This window comes from Caloenas nicobarica, chromosome 7 (genome assembly GCF_036013445.1).
Source record: "Caloenas nicobarica isolate bCalNic1 chromosome 7, bCalNic1.hap1, whole genome shotgun sequence".
Taxonomy (NCBI): domain Eukaryota; kingdom Metazoa; phylum Chordata; class Aves; order Columbiformes; family Columbidae; genus Caloenas; species Caloenas nicobarica.
In genome coordinates this window covers 24,914,808-24,934,562 of record NC_088251.1, presented here as the reverse complement: position 1 = coordinate 24,934,562, position 19,755 = coordinate 24,914,808, and the positions used below count along the sequence as shown (strand labels likewise).

Here is a 19,755-nt window from a genome sequence, read left to right as displayed (position 1 = left end):
AGATATGGGCATTTGTTAGGCAGTCTGCTCAAAAATGACATACTTTTGAATCTTTAAAGGGCTTCAGTTTGGGAAAGCAAAATATGATTGGGCAAATTGCTAAAATATTTAAAATGCAGCCTGTTAAAGCTTTTACTGTGAAGAGCATCACGTCAGAAGTTGTATGTGGTAAAAGCAAGTAATTGGCTTTCCATACTTATGCCAGTCAGTCAGCATGGGGCTCTCTTCTTATCCCTTCTACTTCATTGCAGATGCTAATAGCAACTCTGGTATTTGTTTTGGAGCGGTGGCACTGTAAAGAAAAAAAACCAACTTTTATAGATGTGATGGTGTCAGAAAGTCCTGTTTAAAATTAAATTGTTGGTGGTGTAGAAAAAGTATAGAAAACCTTCAAAACTGCGCCCAAAACTTAAACATTAACTTTTTAAAAAATTATTTTCAGCTTTTGTTTAAAAGTGCCTGCATTGAAATCATGTTAAAGTGTAAATACATTTCATTTTTTTACTTTTACCCCTCTTTGTACACAGCTCTTGGGATATCTTTGCATCCATAATTCATAATATTTTCCACTTATGTTGTCCTCAACTTGTTTTTCCCCAGGCATGACCCCTTGTTAATTCCTGGCAACGAGCAGATTGACAATATGGATGCCAATGTGAAAAAATATGACTCTACAGGGATGTTTCATTGGTGTCCAGCCAAGGACATTGAAAAGGTCATTTTGGTAGGTATTGATGATCAGTTGTATTTGAAAAGAGATTACTTGAACCATCAAACTGATGTCTAATGGATTAATAAATGAATTGCTACTATCATTAAATCCATTGAAAAATATTGAAATTGGAAACACAGTGTGGTGTAATCAAAGCTAGCATTTTGGTCCAAGAATTATGATTATATAAATTCGTATGCCAAGTGCAGCAATAAAAATTGGTCCAAAATAGATAATTTCTTTTTCATAAGCTGAAATTTGCATATCGAGCTTAAATCTTTAGAGAATTAAGATGGAAATATTAAAGTGTTTACGTACTCCATTTATCTCTTTACACAAGGCAGTAATGATTCTAATACAGGCAAGTGTTGCTTTGCATTCTCATTTATTTATGTGAATTTTGCTCTCTTAGAACTTCTCTCTCAATTTCCAACATTTCAAGATGCCTAAATAGGCCAGAGTAAGTAGTAGTACTACTCTGCCTCTCTAGCATGTTGCAGTGAGCCTAGTCTATGTTAGTTTTGTTTGTTTAACTGGGGAAACGACCAAACTGACTCAAGTCATTAAAAATAATTAGAAGGCCTATCACAGTCTATTTTGCTCAGTGAAAGTTTGTGCCACTTGTGTTCATGTACTCATACCTAAGAGTAACAAGTAACTAACTCCAGATCTCATATGCAAAACTGATGATATTTGAAATGAACTCCCTGGTGGATCTTCACTTTGTCGCACTTCATAAAGCTTTTCCTGAGCTTGCTCTCTTAGATTTTCTTGCACTGTGGCATGGTGTAGCTGACGATGGTGACAGCCCTGCTTTATTCTAGCAATCAGGGGTTAAAAGCTTGTCTCCACTTCTCCTTGGTGATTTCTGTAATAACCATGGCATTGCCTGGAATAGCAATATTGGTGTTTAAACAGTCGACCAAGTAAATTCCAAATTCTAGAGACGGGGCTGTAAGGCAGTTTGGCTGAGCAGCTTTAAATAATATGGATTTATATGTATTGAGCAGGCAAGGAGAGGCAGCCTGCTGTACAATAGACAGATACAGAAATCTGCTTTCATGTTCTAAACACGTTTTAGCAGACAACCTTTACATGTTGTCCCACTTTGGAAAGTGTTGCTCCAAAAATGGCATTGTGGAGTGCCTCATTTCTCATCTCTTGGTGATGCCATGTCAGTTTTTCCCTCTAATAGCCTGTGAATCTGTAAGTCTAGCCTGGTTCTTTCTGCTTCATGCATCATCACCGATAAAGACACTACCAGCAAACTGCTTCCCTACACCTTTTCAAACTCACTGTCCACAATTTATGTCTACTGTCGTAACTATGCAAATTTAACATTGTCCTTAGAGACTATACAAGTACAAATTAGTATATAATTTGAAGATGATGGGATTTCCCTCAGTTGCCTTCTAATTGATACTTGATGACGCCTCAATCAGAAAAGAATTAATTTTTCTGCCCAAGGTCCGTGAGATTCCTGCAGTATCAGGAAGAACTTATTTTGACATACAGTCAAATGTACGTGGCTACATACATATCAATGACTATAGAATGACATTTTTTACATAGTTTCTTTCATGACTCAGTCTCTGTCTTGTAAAGTCTGAGTGTTCCAGACCCATAGGCAGAGGCACAGGACAACTTATACACTGCACTTGAGCATTCACTCTTGTCTTTTGCTGTTTGAAGGACCAAAACGACTCTCTTCGTAGAGTTTTATGAAAATCAGTGTAGTGGCCCCAGAGAAACTGAAAACTCATTTTATTTTTTTAACTGATCAGAAAACTTCTACTCCGAGTTCCTATTCTTCTTACATGGTGAACACCTCTGCTGAATATTCTAATCTGTATTGCACATTGTCATGCTTCCATAATTTAGAAAAACGACATAAACTATGCATAAGCAAGGGGAAAATTTTGCAGTTCACCATTGTCTTAGTTTTATTAACTGGCAAATTTTCTATGTAATGGTACAGAGTGTACAACTTCTTGCCAATATAGTATCAGTGAATCTGCAGCTATTTGATGGAGTGCAATAATGCTAAGATTGGCTCAAGAAATGAAGGTCATTTTTTCCTAATGACTTTATTTAATCATCTTGGTGTTTGAGTTGCCTGCTCAACTGACAATACCACTGATGAAATTAGTGCAAAGATTTATTCTTGTCACTGAAACAAGAAGATAATTTGGAATACCATTCAAATGTTCTCCATGAGACTTTTTTCATTCCGTCTTTTCAAATACTCAGGAAGTCCAGTGGGGCTGAAAAGTTAGCATTAGTCATGATCTTGCACGCTATTTTTTTCTTACTGAGAGAAGCTGCATGGAGTATGGTGGACATCCATTGTAAAACAGAACAGTGTAAAGCATTCTTTGATTGCTTCTCAGGGTAGCAGCAGCTTGTCTTAAAATAAGAACTTTGACTCTAAGAGAATGTGGTCCTCAATTCACAAGATGTGTAATACCACAAAGCCCTGGTAAGACAACAGGCACTCACATTTTCCTTTTCAAATTGGTCCTGAAAAAAACCACACTAGCGATTTGTCAGCCGAAGCATGGTTTTGCATCTTTTTTCTATAATCCTTCTAATGGCTAAAGGCATAGTGGGTCAAATTCTGTTTTTAGCTAAAACCATAGCACTTTGATTGTAAGCAGAATCTTAATTCACATGTGTGGAAACATATGTATAGGACCAGAATGCAGTCCAGTACAATGTCTTCCCAAACACTGAAGGATTTGCAAACAGAACAAACTTTTCTTCTGCTAAGCACGTTTCATGAAAGATAAATAAGAGTAAAATGAACAGCTATTATCAGACCACTTCTTTGTGCATGAGCAATATTGATGGTTGTGTTTTTCCTGGTTTAAAACTCAATATATGATTTAAGCTTTCCTTTGTTTCATTTCTCCCTTGTCTTATGTTATGTTTTGTTTTGTTTTTTAGACTCGAAGTGAAGCAGCGATGACAGTTTTAAGTGGGCATGTAGTCGTTTGCATATTTGGGGATGTTAAATCTGCTTTGATTGGATTAAGAAATTTAGTGATGCCTTTACGAGCCAGCAACTTTCACTACCATGAACTCAAGCACATTGTGTTTGTGGGTTCACTTGAATACCTGAGAAGGGAATGGGAGACACTGCATAACTTCCCCAAGGTTTCAATCTTGCCTGTAAGTCCAAAGCCATATTATTGATACTTTGTTATTTAGGACACCAACTGGACAGATTCATATTGACTTTGATCTTAGGCTTTTTTACTTTTGTCTACTTATAGGCCTGAGGACTTAGATTTTCCTTTTACTGTATCTATGAAAAAAGAGCCCTGTGAGACCTTATTAGAAGATATTTGCTGCAGTGTTCGGTTCCTCATCATCCTCATTGGATGAATTTCAGCTGCTATCAAATGTGTTGGCCCTGTTATACATCAAACATTGACTGTAGTGCACCACATGTAGCCAGTTCCGATGTGATTTCCCTGACAGAATGACAGTAGATATTTATAACATTATTTATGTGCTTATACCCACAAAACCTTTGAAAAATATTATTGTTACTTAAGCTACATTATATCTATCTATATTCATTAAAAAATCCTGTAGGCTCGCCTACTTTATAAGGGATATTGCCATAGCACTTCAGACTCCTGCCAAACTCATGCATGGAAGTAGAGCAAAGCCCTGACCCTTTTGAAATCAATGTAAAGCTCCTATTGATTTTAGTAGGGACAACCACTAAAACCACAATTCAGAGGTCCTTTTTCTTCTCTATATCATCATCATTCAGTTATGTGTCAAAAATGTAGAAGCATGAGCTTCAGAACAAACAAATGAAGTCCCCCAAGCTAGTGATCTTAGGTGGTTATAGCTATAAATGACCCACAAATCTGTAGGCAGGAGGGAAACCCCCAGTATAAGTATGAAAGAGAATGCTCTATACATTACAGAGTAAAGTAAGTTTGGATATTTTTCTGAGAATGAAAAAATATTAATTTACCAGTTATTAATAATTACATTTCAGCTCTTAAAAATAAATAAATCAATGATGGATGGAACCTAAACTGAATAATTGGTAAATATAGCTATAGAATTGAAAGATTGCCTTCACTTTCTGATTAATTCAGGCTGTAGGTCTTTGTTACTGTAAATGCAGTTTTAATGTTAGCCCTTGGCTTTTTTTCTGTAAACTGATACAACAGATGGTGTCACAAGATTCTCTGCTGTCACAAAAATGGTGTCAATATCAGATTTGGTCAGTTAATATCCTTCCCTTCCTGCCAATCCCTTTTAATTCCAGTCACTGTGAAGACTAAAGACTAGGGAATCAGAATTAAATTAATAATACTGTTGAACTGTGGAACGGAACAGAATCCACCTACTCCTTCCAAACTATTCAGTATATAATGTACATCTATGTGTATTCTTGAAGTTTTGATTCTGAATTCTGAAGAGGCATTAAGGAAATGTACACCACCTTTACATTCTCTAGTCAGTTTGCACCCAAATTTAGAGTAGTTTTGGACTAATTTCAAGTTAAAAGGCTTAGATGGTTAATGCACCTTTAAAAATACAGAATATGTAAAGGAATTGTATCCTACACAGTAATCAAGGGTGCTGAAGACCACACAGACTTCATTACTGCTTTTTCTTCTTCTTCCCCCCCCCCCCCCCACCCCAGCCTATCTGGTTCAAAATGGTGATATAAAGTTAAAAATATTGACATAATTCTGATCTAACTATACTAATTTAAAAGACTACTAAAGTTTCTGAGGTCATACTGTTAGGAATCATATGTTAAAAGGAGGCCACTCAAACTCAATGCTTCTCTCTGCTTTGGTTCATGAGGTAAAACTGATGGGGATGTGGTTACAGCTGAATAGAAAAACATCTGTTGTGATTTAAAAAAAAAGGTGGAAATTCATTTAAAGTCTGTATTAAAAGAGGCATTTAAGCTGCTGAATAAACTCTTAAAAAGTAGGCAAATGCCAATTTAAAATATCCTCAGGCAGCCTTAATTCTGTCCCTTTGCATAAAATCATTAGGAGTAAGCCTTTAATTAATTACATGATTGCATACTGTTTTTGCCCACAGGAATCCTGCTTTACTTGGTACACAGTACAGACACAAAGGGCAAAGCTAAGGTGGCAGGAATAATTATATCCTAACTTTTTAGTACTCTATGATGAAATCATATATCTTCGATATATACTGTTTTCCATAAGGTTTCATGCCTCATATTGTTGAAAGTGATGTGGAATAGTGAGGCTGGTATCTGAAAGGAGACAGCAATCACTGAATGAGAATTGAGCTCTGCCTTCACTTTGCACATTTGAAATTCACTTTTGCATTGAATATTCTCAGTGGAGTTCAGGAGATGTTCACCATGAGTCATCAGGAGATGGAATAGTAGGGTCTTGACTCAGTTTTATGAAAGCCACTGTGTGACAAAGGGACAGCTTAGTTTCCTCATCATCATTAGGGTCTTTGGGTACCAAACTATATGAGACAGCAGAGCAAAATCTAGTTTCCATAAAATAATCTTTAATTTTCCTGGACTTTGCAGCCCCCTGACATAGACTTAATATTCTGTAACTAGAGATGTGGACCGTTGGATGTGAAAGGCAAGTGTTAACTTTAAACAAAACATAATGGGTTAAGTGTCACATCTCAGTTGTGTTACCTATGAAAAAAAACCCCATGGACTACCACAGCATTTCATTTTAATTATTGCATTCTCCAATTGAGAATTGTGGAAGCAGGGAATGTTGTATGAGTTGTACCAATTAAAGTCAAGTCTTGTTTCTGTTTCAAAGATTTAATCACACAACTTTGAAGATCAGTGTGTTTTCCTTCTAGAAGTACCATAAACATGCATTGAAAGGGATTAACCTTTTTCGTGTGTTGCTTCAGGTAGAAAAAAATAGCTTTATCCTGATTGCATTTCAAATGTGTAGGACACATAATGCCTTCCTGTTTAAATTGCTGTTCCTTCGCCCAAGACCATTGTGACTTGGTAGTAGATAAACAGACATTTAAAACACACCCCTTGTTATATACAGAGAGCCAGAGGTTGCCACATGATAGCAACTTAAATCAAGACAATTTCAAGTCACCGATGAGATGTAGAATGCTGGCATTATTCCTGTTTCTTGTTTGTTAGTAATAGCTTGACTGAGTATTGAGACTGAACCTAAAATGCTGCCATCAGCACCGACTACCCTTTAGATTAGCACACATCTCCTATTCCCTGGCACATAGTTAGACCAGCTTAATGTCAGAGCATAAAAAAGATACTTGTTAAATAATTTCCCAAAGCTCCTTCTCAATCTTTAATTTGTTTTTCTTTTTTTCCTCTCCTGCCCGCCCCCCCCCCCGCCTTTTTTTTTCTCTGTGCCGAAGGGTACGCCATTAAGTCGGGCTGATTTAAGGGCTGTCAACATCAACCTCTGCGACATGTGCGTTATCCTGTCAGCCAATCAGAATAATATTGATGATGCTTCGCTGCAGGACAAGGAATGCATCTTGGCGTCACTCAACATCAAATCTATGCAGTTTGATGACAGCATTGGGGTCTTGCAGGCTAATTCCCAAGGTAAGGACTGCCCTATAATACTTCTCTGCAGTGCCTACAGGGGACAGGACCTGGCAGGAAGAATATCCCTCACTCAGTAATTCAAAGAGCCCTACATCAGCTTGCTTGACAGTTAAACCTGCTGATTGGTATGATGGCTTTTAAAGGGACAGTCACGTAGTTTCTCTGCTACATCACAAAGCACATCTAGCAGAGGAAAAATGAATGAACATGAAACTATCATTTTTTGTCAATTTAAAATTTTCCTCAAAATATGAATAAAAACATTGCTTTCTCACCCTGCCCTGCTCTGTGGCTTTCTTACCAAGGCAGTTGCTGTTATATAGCCAAAGCTAACTCATACTCACTTTGGACTACCTGAAGCCACTGTCTAACAAGATTTCTTTTTTAAGTAAAGCACGTTGCAACCACAGAGAAAAAGAGCTGAGTAATACAAGCCAAAAAGTAAAATAAAAAGAACAAGAATTTTGAATTGTCTTTACAGTTCCTGTGCCTTCTTGCTCAAAAAGCCACTTAGAATTAACTCAAAGCTGATTTATTCTCATGGTTTGACATGTACTCCTTCCATTTAAGGACATTGAACAAAATCCTTCCATCTTTGCTGAGAGTAGGGGACTGATTCATAGGTAGCCAAAGGCTATTTTACACCAACTATGCCTGTGCAAAGCAGCTGCAAAGCAATCATAAGCACCCTGGCAAAGACCATCAGTGTAAAAAAAAAAAAAATCATCTTCCCATCCCTGAAGGGTCTTGCAGCTTATGCAGCTGAAGTCCTACCTTTGATAAACCTATTAAGTGCTGCAGTAAATGTTTCCTCTGGATCTAACCCTGCTATAAATGAAGGTGTAGAAAGGATACTGTGTTGGTCTGCAATTTCCCCATGAGCCTGACCCAGACACAGTTTTCCCTCAAGGACTGTGAGAACTAAGATTAAGTTCAGTTTTTCCTCTTTACACTCTAATCAGGAAATAGGAATTATCATCCAAAAATCAGAGGCAGCAGTGTAACTTTTTGAATACAGAAACTTCTTGAACATGGAAAATTCATTCTTAGAATCAGCAATAAAACTGGAATTTAATACCGGAATTAAATTGTATCAGAAATTTTCGAAGTCAGGCTGGGTAGTTCTCTGGGTAACAAGTAGATTTAGAGAAGAAGGGTAAGGAAGTGATTTTTCAATCCCATGGGTGTTAGAAGTTTCAAATCTGTGGCCTGGATGCAATACAACCCCAAATATTTTAGAGTTCTTCCCTTAAAAATTTGTGAGACTGACTTGCTCACACTGTGATAACTTATAGTCATGATTAGGAAACTAATTGCAGAAGTGTAAGACAGGCAAGGAGGTTCCTTGTTTTGTTGATTTAGACCTGGGATTTGAAATTTTGTATCTCAAAACCAAACGTCTACTTTTGCTACGTTGGCTATTCTTTGGTGGGTCTCTCAGTCTTCTATCACACACATAATTAAAATCATCGAGAAACAGACTCTTTCTCACTCCTTTCCTCCCTTCCTTCCTGTTCTTGAGCATGGGCAGTCTGAGAGAATTTCCTCCTTCTGCTCTTGCTTAGAGGTTAGTGATGTTTCCAACACTCCTCTGGGAGTACACTGGATCTTAGACCGTCCCTGAATGAGGATGGGAAAACCTTGAAGTATAACAGTCTTGTGTACCACATGAACACCTGTCATTTTTTACTCTCCATCCTTGGAGGTACTCAAGACCTGACTGCATAAAGCCCTGAAGAACCTGATCTGACCTCACAGCTGACCCTCTGATGTCCCTTCCAGCCTGAATTGTTCTATGATTCTATAGTATCCAGGTTGCTCCTACAGCATTGCCCCTATAGGTCAGGAAGTGTAGAATGGGGCCATGGTCCAAATCCCTTCAGCCCTATTCAGTGTTGCTGATGCAGAGAAGCACATACTTAGAAATTTTGGACATTTCTTCAGATAAGTATCAGTTCGCATGTAAAAAAAAAAGGTGACTCTTTCTGTAGATTTTCTGGGTAAACAAGGCATAACATAAGGCATATAACCAGCAGCCTATTTTATTGGGAGCACTGACTAGGGGGTGAGTTCCTCTAATACCAGTTGCTTCAGAAAATAATTATCTTCCTGGTAAATTCTCTGCTTACAGTATCCGCGACTCCTGAGTTGGTTGCATTGCTTTCCGTACAGTAAACTTTATTGAAAGACCTTGAATACAGTGGTTAGACTATCAGAAGCAATTAGATCAATAGACAGCACAAACTTTACTGTAAGTTATATCCATTGTGACATTTTTGTCTATGAAATGCAGCTTTAACGTACCATGGGCACAACTATCATTACAATTATATAAACCCAGGAGATTCAACTTTTGCTGGTCAACAAGGAGCATACTAGAACCATCTCACAGCTCCTTACTGGCAATTAAGCACCTTTACTTACAGAGTGAGTTATCATTTTACTTTTGTTTAAATATTTGTGTGTTATTTGACATACTTAGCCTTAACACATTAGCTGGTACAAACCTTAAGCATTGTCAGTCTGAATTTTTCTAGATCTGACTGTATGATTTTGAATTAAGACATTCCTCACCAACACCATCCCTTGGAAGAGTGTTCTATGCTGTTCTTTTATGTGACTCCTATTACTGATGATAGGAAACACTGACGTTAGAAAATCTGGGTGTGAAGAAGAATGTCAGTTGACCTGTGACAGGGTGTTGAAAAGAGGAGAAACAAAACAAAATATGTGAACAGCCTGCAAAACATACGGGCAAGGCTGCAAGATTTTTGGTGAGGGAATTAACAGTGTAATCTTACCCATGCTATTCTAAGTAATAAGCTAGTATAATTCTGTAGTTACTAGGCAGTGGAATCTCTTATGAAAACCTGATATGTAATTTATGCTTATGCCTCTGAAAAAGAAAAAATTTCCATCATTTAATTTCTAGGTTATTGAATGCACAAGGATCTTTCCAGTGTTTATCTGTGATTATTTCACTCCAGCATCAGACAAAAGATGACACCGGTACAAGAAGTGCACCATAAAAAGCAGGATGCAAATTTATTTAACCATCAGATAAGCCATAATCCTTAACCAATGCTGAAGTACAGGGCCATACCTATATAACCCCTTTTTTCTAAGTCGGTAGCAGAAAAAGAATACACAAGTTTGGGTATTTCATTCTCTTTTCCCCAGAGCCTCACCCTCCTCACCAACTTTAACACCAAAGTCACTTCCAGTCCTAGGCATATAATCACTGGTTCATCTTCTGTATCAATCTAAACATGCTCTTTCTGACCGGGGACATAGCATTGCACCAAGAACTAAACCCAGATGCAATCTGAGATAAAGGCCTCATAGAGGAACAGGAGGATGGAAAAGGCTTCCTGATAGGGAAAGTTCTGTAACAATAGGGCTGCCAATTCCCAATGGATTAAGTTAACTTCTGAAAGAAAGTCTACTGAATTAATCTGGTTTATATCAACAAAGGATTTTCTCGTTACTAGTTCACGATGAACTTAACGCACACATAGCAGTTCTCATGCAGGAACAAAGACTTGCTAGTGTCTCTTTATAATGTTAAAATATTCCCAGGCTTTTGAACTGGGTAGCATTAATTATCCGAACCTTCTATAAGTAGTGCAACTACACTTTTGTCCTCTGGTCTGCCTGCCTTGAGTTTTAACTGATCCTGCCAGAACTGCATATTAACCAACCATAGTGCTCTGCCTTGACCTCCTGAAGAAGAACGAAATAGCTCACAGTTCTAAGGCACAGAAAAAAAAAAATCTGAACCACAGCTACAAAGGACCCTGGAGTACCCAGAGCAGATGACAGCAAACTATCTAAGTTGTCCAATCTATGTTTATCAGCAACTTGTGACCAAACACAAGACTACACAGAACTGTGAATGGAAACAAGGTACCTTCCTTAGAAGGAAGAGCTCACTAACTGTTCTGGAAGGATTTGCTAGTCTCCTTTCCATGAAGTGTGTAATTCTACTCAAAAAGAACAAGAAGCCCAAATTGGACCCACGTTGTTGAAACTCTTATGTTGAAAGCATTCTTATGGCTGCCTGCGTTGAACATTTCAAAGCTGACTGGGCAACTCCTTAGGCTCGCTACAGTTTAGAGGTGCACACTTTATGTCCTGAAAAAGCATTTGGAAATCATCAGGGCATTTTTTTTGCCTTTGGGATATCTAGATTTCAAAGACAAGCCAAAGTGTATCCTGCTGAAGATGCAGCAAACTATTGCTTTCATTAAGATATCTCAGCTTCTGAGATACCAAGTGCTGTAATGGTGGAGCTTGGCCAACCTCTTCACAAAATGACTCATAAATGCAGTCAGATGTCTTATTTGTGAGAAGGAAAGTCCTGGTTTTATCTTGCAGTTGACTGATAGATGTTGACTTATAGATGTTGACTGATTACCTTCCTAGAAAGGTTTGTAAAGAGCTGTATTTCTGGTGGAGAAAAAAATTCACCCTCAGGTACTGAGATACGTTTTTATTGTCCCTTGATCTTTTCTGATTCTCATTCTGTCTTCTCAAATACTAAGTGAGCTTATTTTATCAAGAAGTGTTTTGGAGAGAACACCAAAGAATATTAGATCCATGTTAAGTGTGTGTGCTCCCTAGCCATAACACTTTTACAAAGCACTCTGGAACATGGAGTCTGAGATGGGCTCTAGCTTGGCAGTTATGTTGGGAGAGCTCCAGTAATTTTCCTTTCCCTCATTCTTTTGACCTTTCCCTCATTCTTTTGACCTTTCCATCCTTTCTTCCTCAAGTAGAATCTATTGACTGTTCCCACTTAGTTTTTCCATGTTTCTTGTATTTACTTTCAGAGTCTCTCATTGTGGGAATTTTACTTGTTTTACCCACTAGATGAACAGGGCCCAACACAAAATATTTTTCTTCAAGTGTAACTAAAGCTGCTATTTGGCTTTCTTCCCAAAATCCAGGAAGACAATTATACTTAACTGTTCAGAGATTTGTAAATAGTGTAACAGAGTAGCCTCTGGGTAGTAACTTTAGATATCCAACTTAATAATTTTCTTTTACTGGATAGTGATTTAGATCTTATTTTGAGTCCTATATAATAAGAGCAGTACATTTCATTAGAAAACACTTACTAAACAGTAAAGAAAAGTGATCGTATGGCTCCAAGCAGGTCTAAAGTACAGAAAGGGGAGGCTGTATAGTAACATTTTCTCTATAGACATTGCAAGACAGATCACAGTGCAGCAGGGTAGATGTATTTCAGCATAGTAACAATTGCAGCTGTTTTCTCAATGACTTCAACTTATGAGAATTTTCCCTAGGAACACTATTTCAACACATGAGAGATCTTTTTAAGGTCTCCATTTACAGTTCTTGTAATAGATCCTCCAACAAGAAAGAATAAAGAGGAAAAAAATAAAGAAGGGATGAACTCCTGGGTAATACATCTCATACATCATGGCAGGATTCTTCTGGGGAAGATCCTATAAAATCAAGTAAACATACTCAGAATTTTACACCCTGACATTCAAGTGTAACAGATTACAGAAGCTAAAATAACCCTGGACAAGTTTAGTTTCATTTGATCCCGTTCCTTTAAAAATCACTTGTGGCTTCTTCATCTTTTTTTTTTGGTTGGAGCTGGCTTAAACTTCAATTGAAGAGACAAAAGCAGTCACTGGGTTTCATTAGATTTATTTCACAATCTGTTGATTAATTCTTAAGTTATGGCAATTTTTTATGGACTTAGTCTCACAATTTGCTGCAAGAAATTTCCTATTAAAATGAATTTGAGATCTACATTCCATTGCGTTTGCAGGTAATATATTCTTTTTCACCTCTACCAATCAATAATTCTTGATTGTTTTATCTCTGAAATGTTAGCAAAAGAGAGAACAACAATAGTATTATCAGGATTGGAAACATGAGAAAATTCTTAAACGAGGGGAAAGGATAAATACTGTCTGAAATGCTTGGTTAGCAAAGGTTTTGTGTCACTTTCAGAGATAGCTATATGGTAGTGCTGTTAGAGATGTTTGTTGTGAGTTCAAAACAACAGTTTTATTCCTGAAGGAAGATTTTTGGTGACTGTTGCATCTTATTTCTCTTATTTTTATAGTCATAAGATAAATTTTTAAAGTGAAGGTTTCAGAACAGAGAGTTTTATAATCATAGATGCAGTTACTTTTTAGGCTGTTATGGAATTCAGTGTTCTGTGGCAACTCCAGCACTGTTTTCTATGTTTAATTTGTTATATTACATGAAAACGTAGAACTAAAGAGCCTTGCATTTAAACAAAAAAAATCAAACTCTACTTAAGCCTGCTAAATAATTTCAGAGTTTAAGCAGTTAGTTAACCTCCTTAGGAAAGCATATAAGTAAATGTGGAATATGAAATGTAGATGTACTATTTAAAATTAAAAAAAAGAATAGTGCTGGCAAAAAGTGAAAGATTTGGGGTAATTTTTTAAAGTGTCAAAGTGCGCTATGACACTAACTTTAATCTTTTAAACACTTAGATTGCTGTGTGTCTTTGCAAATCAATGTAATTTAGGCTGCAGAATGCTTGTTATACTTAAAGATAGCTTATAATTTCCTAAATTGCATAGATGTTTCGAAAAATTTTCTCCTAGACAATATCACCCCTACCAGTCCCATTTGCAAAAATGGCAAGTATTTTGCACAACATTAGGGTTATTGGTTTGTCAGGATTGATAGTTTAGTGTAGGGGTTACACCTGATTAAGGTTGTTTTTGTGCTGTGTGTTTCTGAATGCTGCTTTTATTTTTGCTGGCATCAGTTGTTGTAAATTACAAAAATAATAATCCAATTAACAATTTTTTCTACTTGGTTGTTTATTGTTTAACTAACTGAATTTTGAAATGTTTATTGTAGTTCAGTTTCCTTATTATTTTTCAAAACAAAGGCTGACCATCCTAAGTAATGAAATTAAAAACTAAAAAATGAGATAAGAGTATCCTAACTTCCCAGCACATGTCCCACATCACCATTTGCTCACAAAAAATCCAATTTTTGAAGATTAGGTCACTGTGATAAATAACTCAGTACTGCCTTTTTGCAACATGCACATAATTTCTTATCCTGCTGAACCAGATGGATCAGCTGATAGCTGTTATTTATTTTATGGTAGCACACTGGAGCTCTAGATGGGATTAAGAGCTTGTTGTCATAGTCCTGATATATACAAGAATAAAATATGGTCTTTGCCCTGGCAAGTTTACAATCTGATGCCTTGCTTGTTCCAAAACTTAAGTTATGTGCTCAATGTTATACAGGTTAATAAATCTCTCTGACTTCAATGAAACTATCCACCTGTATAAAGTTAGATTATGTGCAAGTCTTTGCAGCATTTGGACTTAAATAAACTAAAGAGGCTGGGTGGGAGAGAGGCTGTTCACTTTGTTTCCTGTGCTGTAGAAGCCATCTATGTCTGGACTCATTCACTTGTGTCGAGCAGGACCTTGCTAGCCTTCCAGCCTTCACAAGAAACCCTTCAGAGAAACGTTTCTACCCAGCACCATTTGCATTTCATGTATTTCCCTTGCAGCTGGATGCTGACATCAGTCGCTGGCTTTTACACGCATGTAGAATAGTTTCCTGTCTCTTTCAAAGTTTTCCTAGGAAGAGAGAAAAACTGCTAAGAAAAGAGATTTTCAACTCTGTTGCTTATAAACTAAAAATGTGTTGGAGAATGGCTGGAGAGACATGTTTCTTTGACACAATTTTTCTGTATTTGAGAAATGCTTCAGGGTCCTAGCCTAAATACCTTCAAGCTTTCACAATTTCTTCTTTCTCCTCTGCTTTCAAGGAACTTTCTGCTTCAGCCAGAGACAGATAAGACCAGGCAAAGGAGGTAGATAGTACAGTATATCAAGCACGTGATTTCACACTTACGCTATAAATATATTTAACCATCCCAAGCCTGTTATAAATTCATGGTGACTCTATTTTATTATTATCTGCTGTTCAACATCTTGAAAGCAACCCCCCTATTATGAAGGTGTGCTATTTTGTGCATTTCTGATGCTGAGGAATAAAAAAACCCTGCTCTTTTTATGAGCATTAATTATACACCAGGCAAGGAAGCAATTGCCTCTATGTTATGAAATATTAAATCAAAATGCTTCCTGTTCCCAGATGTCCCAGAGATAAATACAGCAGTATTTTGAAGCCCCACTTGGAGCTGTTTTGTCTGCAAATTTATAGTTTTGTCTGCATTTTCAGAAAACCCTGTTTTATGTGAAGTATAGCACTCTTGGTAGTTTTTAAGGAGCAAACTCCTCTGGAGTTGCCTATGTAGGCAACAACTCTTATGTAGATTGCACACAAGGGATCTGAAGTTGAAAGGCTCCTTTAAAATGACAAATGGGTTGAAAGTGTTATTGTCTTTGATTGCATGCCTTACATCATCTGTATGTAGGAATAAGAGAGCTATACTTTATCTTTAGCCGTTTTATAAATATTTAAGTCCTTATAGTTGCCTAAAGATATTAAAGCATATTTTACAGTAGTTGGAATATAAATATTATATATAGCACAAGATACCAAAGTAGTTTAATGAATTCATAATTTTCTGTTCACTTTTATTGGAATGTGGTTTATGTTCCAAAACTTCCATTTAAAGAATAAGAGACCATTCTGCTCCCTGACAAGTTGTGAGCCAATAGTGAATGTTATCAAGGTTACTTTAAGTGATAATATGGGGCTTCAACTAGCAAAAAGTAAGGGAACATGGGTATTAGAATGTACTACATGTTATCTTTGTTTTAACTTTTAAAAAAGTATTTTTTGCAGAAACCATTTGTTTTTTAAGTCTCTAGGAAACTGTAAGGTGTTTTGCTTCTCTGTTTCTATATTTTTCAAAAGTTCTTGATTGCAGGAGATCTAGATCCAGTTATACAGGAGTAAATTTTTTAAAGTGTGAAGTTTAGTTTCTAAAATAACCAACCATAAAACCTTGCAACATGAAATTTATAAAAGGCCCATTTTTTATGGCCTTTTGAATACAAAGGTGTGTTGAGGTTCTAATTGCGAATCTTTCAGATTCTCTTAAAAAAATAATCTTTTTAATATTTCACAGTTTCACTATTTCCCAGTAGGAGTCCATGCCGGGTAATCCTTGCTAATTACCCACAACAAAAGTAGACACACAATACTGGTAAATTACCTGACCCTTTGCATTTTAATGAGACAACAAGGATTTCATGAAGTGATGTTGTTTCAGTGGTTAATGGTGTCAGCAATGTTGTAATTGTAGGCTGAGGCACATTAGCTGCACAACCACATGTAGGAAGGGTTTCTCTTGACAGGCCCTTTGGAGAATAGAACAGGGTATTGTCATTAAGCCTATGTCATTTGCATGCTGCTAATCACTTACTTTATTATCTTGTGTATCCATTGTCTTTCTTTAATTGCACTTTAAATGAAAATTAAAAATAGTTCCAATGCCCATGATACTAGTGATAGCATCTTGATTATGAAGATAACTTCAAGAAAATGGAACATTTAGATAATATATTACAGGATTACAGGATAGTTTGAAAGTTATATACCATAGCAGGCAGCCTCATGAGCGTAATTCTTGTATCTTTCTTTGCTTCAGTATGTATTGTTTGTTTAATAAATGGTTATTTATATGCATAAAGGTGGCTGTTTTCTAAAGGACATATATGAATTCTGAGATCAATGTCACTGGTTTTGGTTTACTGTGGAAAAGTTATAAAGCATCAATATCCAGCAGATTCCACCTGTCTAATAACATTACAGAAGGAAGCTAGATTTTAGTTCTTTGTTCTTTCCTTTAAATCCTAGTCTGCGATATCCATTGTAGAAGAGCAGAATCTTACACCTACTATTGAGCTGCAGAACTTCAACAGCTTTAGAGTAAAACTTACAAAATAGCTGGCATTCTTTTATCAACACAGATCTCTTGATTTTTAAGTTTGACATGGTTATATTTGAGGCAGCTTAGACCTCCCATATTAGGCAGTCTCTAAAAATTTAGTAGCTTCTGATTATCAAGAGCCTTCCAAACCTTTCAGCATCTGCAGAGCTGGATATGAAGGCTGAACTGAGCCACAGCATTCGAGAACCAATACTGCTGTGGTCCTAATGTAATTTCGCAGCTTTACTTTTTAACATCTGAACAAACCAAGCCTGAGAAAATAAATCTAAGAATTTTGCAAATGGTATGGTAGGGGGTTTAGTGAAAGAAGAAGGATAAATTTTGTTCTTGACTAAATATCGTGATTTATTTTTTATTCAACACACCCCAAGATGATTATGGTTACTGGGAATGTCTGTACTGACTTATTTGGATACAAGAAACATTATATAAAATTTCCATAATGTCATAGGAATACCTGATCTTTTGCAAACTCTGCTTAGAGCTTTAAAGTAGATCCTATGAAAGTATAATTGAGATTGGACCTTTCATATTGATTTGAAGTTTGGTTGCTGGTTAAAATTTTGCATTCAGCTTTAAATGTCAAATACTCCTAATAATACAACAACATGATTACTGATTAGCAGTGAGAGGCAAAGTATCTCTACAGTGTAACAGCATATATATTTTCTGTGAGTTTTATGTTACAGAGTTTTGCTTGAATGCATAGGCAGGATTATAATGCGATTGGATGTCCTCACAGGATTTCCTGTTTCTGCTAACTTCATGTCAGTCTGTTTGTTCTGTTACTTAGAATGAGTCTCCAAGTCAGAGCAAAGATAGCCAGACATTTTTGAAATAAAGACAAAGAAGAGAGATTTCACTGAAATCAGGCAGTGTCATGTGGAATATGAGAAAATCTTGGTGGAATTGTTTCTTATGTTTGAGGGCATATAGATTGGATTAATAACGCTACAGTTATAGGGCATATTCTTAAGAACAAATGTTCCATTAGCCAGAAGTGCGAGCTTGCTCAAAACCAGGTTATGCCGTAACCAAAATTAATTTCAGAAAAGGTACTTGAACTATTTTGTTTAGCATTTTAAGCTGTGTATTTTAGAAAATGTATCTGTTGTAAATCCTCAATAATTTGTGAATCGTTCCCATTCTAACTTTTCATGTATGAAGATGATGTCTTCCTAGAACAGTAACTTCGAACTTTTCAGAAATAAGTTCAGCTATATATAAAGAAAATCTCTATTGAATTGATGTATCTAATCTACCCTGGCTTGAAATCAGTTTTTGACAAGCTGCTTAAAATAATGTTTTGATGAACTCTTTCTTAGAGGACAAATATAAAAAAGATTTTTCCATGTAACTCCAATTTAGCAACCTTGCTATTTCCAATTTAATAAATGTACCTAAGCAAACAGATAAATCTCAGATACTCTATTATAGACTAGTTGATTTCATTGCCTGCCTCTTGCTACCAAATCTTCTTTAATGTTCATTAAAAAAGGGATTTTGCCACAAAATTGCAGAAAAGGATTCATTGAAGTATGACATTCATGGAGTTTTAAAACACAGATTGGAAGTCTAATTTACAACATTTTCTTAGCCCGTCATGTGACTCGTGGTGTTCCCATTCTCAACTCCACTTGTTTATTTTCAGTGTCTAGCACCTACAGTAGTTTTACTAAAAACTAATGAAAATTGGAGGCTTTTTGTTTTTAAATTTCATTATTAGGTGTTGATAAGCCTAGTGTGAGACCTAAATTTCATGAAAGGGAAGAAATACCCTCATCCTTTTTCTTGTCAAACAGGAGAGACCAAGTTGTTAGCTAGCAATGTAGAAAGGACCCAGTTTTTCCATCTAGGTGTTCAGGAGTAGAAGGGCTGGGGATTGAAGCTCTCTCTGCTCTCCCTTGCTGATCAGTGAAGGGAGGCAGTGCCTTCCTGAGCTTTTCCTCCAAGACTAGTACTCTCTTGACTCATTTCTTCATAGGACTTCCCTCATGTGAGTCAAACCAGGAGCTACCCTTTGATAAGCAATGGGAAGTCTGTCAGGAGAAAAATGTGGGGAAGTGCTTATGCAAAGTATCTTGTGATGCACATTTCAAAACACTCTTCTTGCAAGAGAGGGAAGTGATTCTGCTTACTTGCTTGAGAAGTGCAACCTTACCTTGTGCCTTCCAGGTTTCTGCCAAAAACCATAGATTCAAACTTCTTAAACTAACTCGCTACCTACAAAAATCCACATTGCGACCTGAATATTTATTCTTAGAATCTTATCAAATAACTAGAAATAGACTAAAGAATGTTAGAAATATTCAAAACCGCTAGTTTAAAGGACAGCTGTTTCCACTGATACTGGCACTAATGAAATTCAAACAAGGAAGTAAGCATTTTATTTTTTATCAACTCATTTAATTCTCCAATAAATAATAATGGAAAGGAAAGTTAATGTGTTAAATGTTTATAGATGTTATGCTGTTTTAAAATCTAAAAGTAGTATTTAGATGCATGAATGACAGTAAATAGTCAACATAATGTTGAAAA

At 36.5% G+C, this 19,755-nt stretch overlaps 1 protein-coding gene across 8 annotated transcripts in view; it reads left to right on the top strand.

The window, feature by feature from the left end:
* KCNMA1 (potassium calcium-activated channel subfamily M alpha 1) overlaps positions 1–19,755 on the top strand; it is a 468,790-nt gene that overhangs the window by 408,050 nt on the left and 40,985 nt on the right. For all 8 annotated transcript variants that reach the window (XM_065638846.1, XM_065638845.1, XM_065638841.1 and 5 more), the window contains 3 exons: positions 601–724; positions 3,659–3,883; positions 7,109–7,301. In XM_065638846.1, coding sequence (XP_065494918.1) covers positions 601–724; positions 3,659–3,883; positions 7,109–7,301 — 542 coding nt within the window. The remainder of the gene's footprint in view (positions 1–600; positions 725–3,658; positions 3,884–7,108; positions 7,302–19,755) is intronic.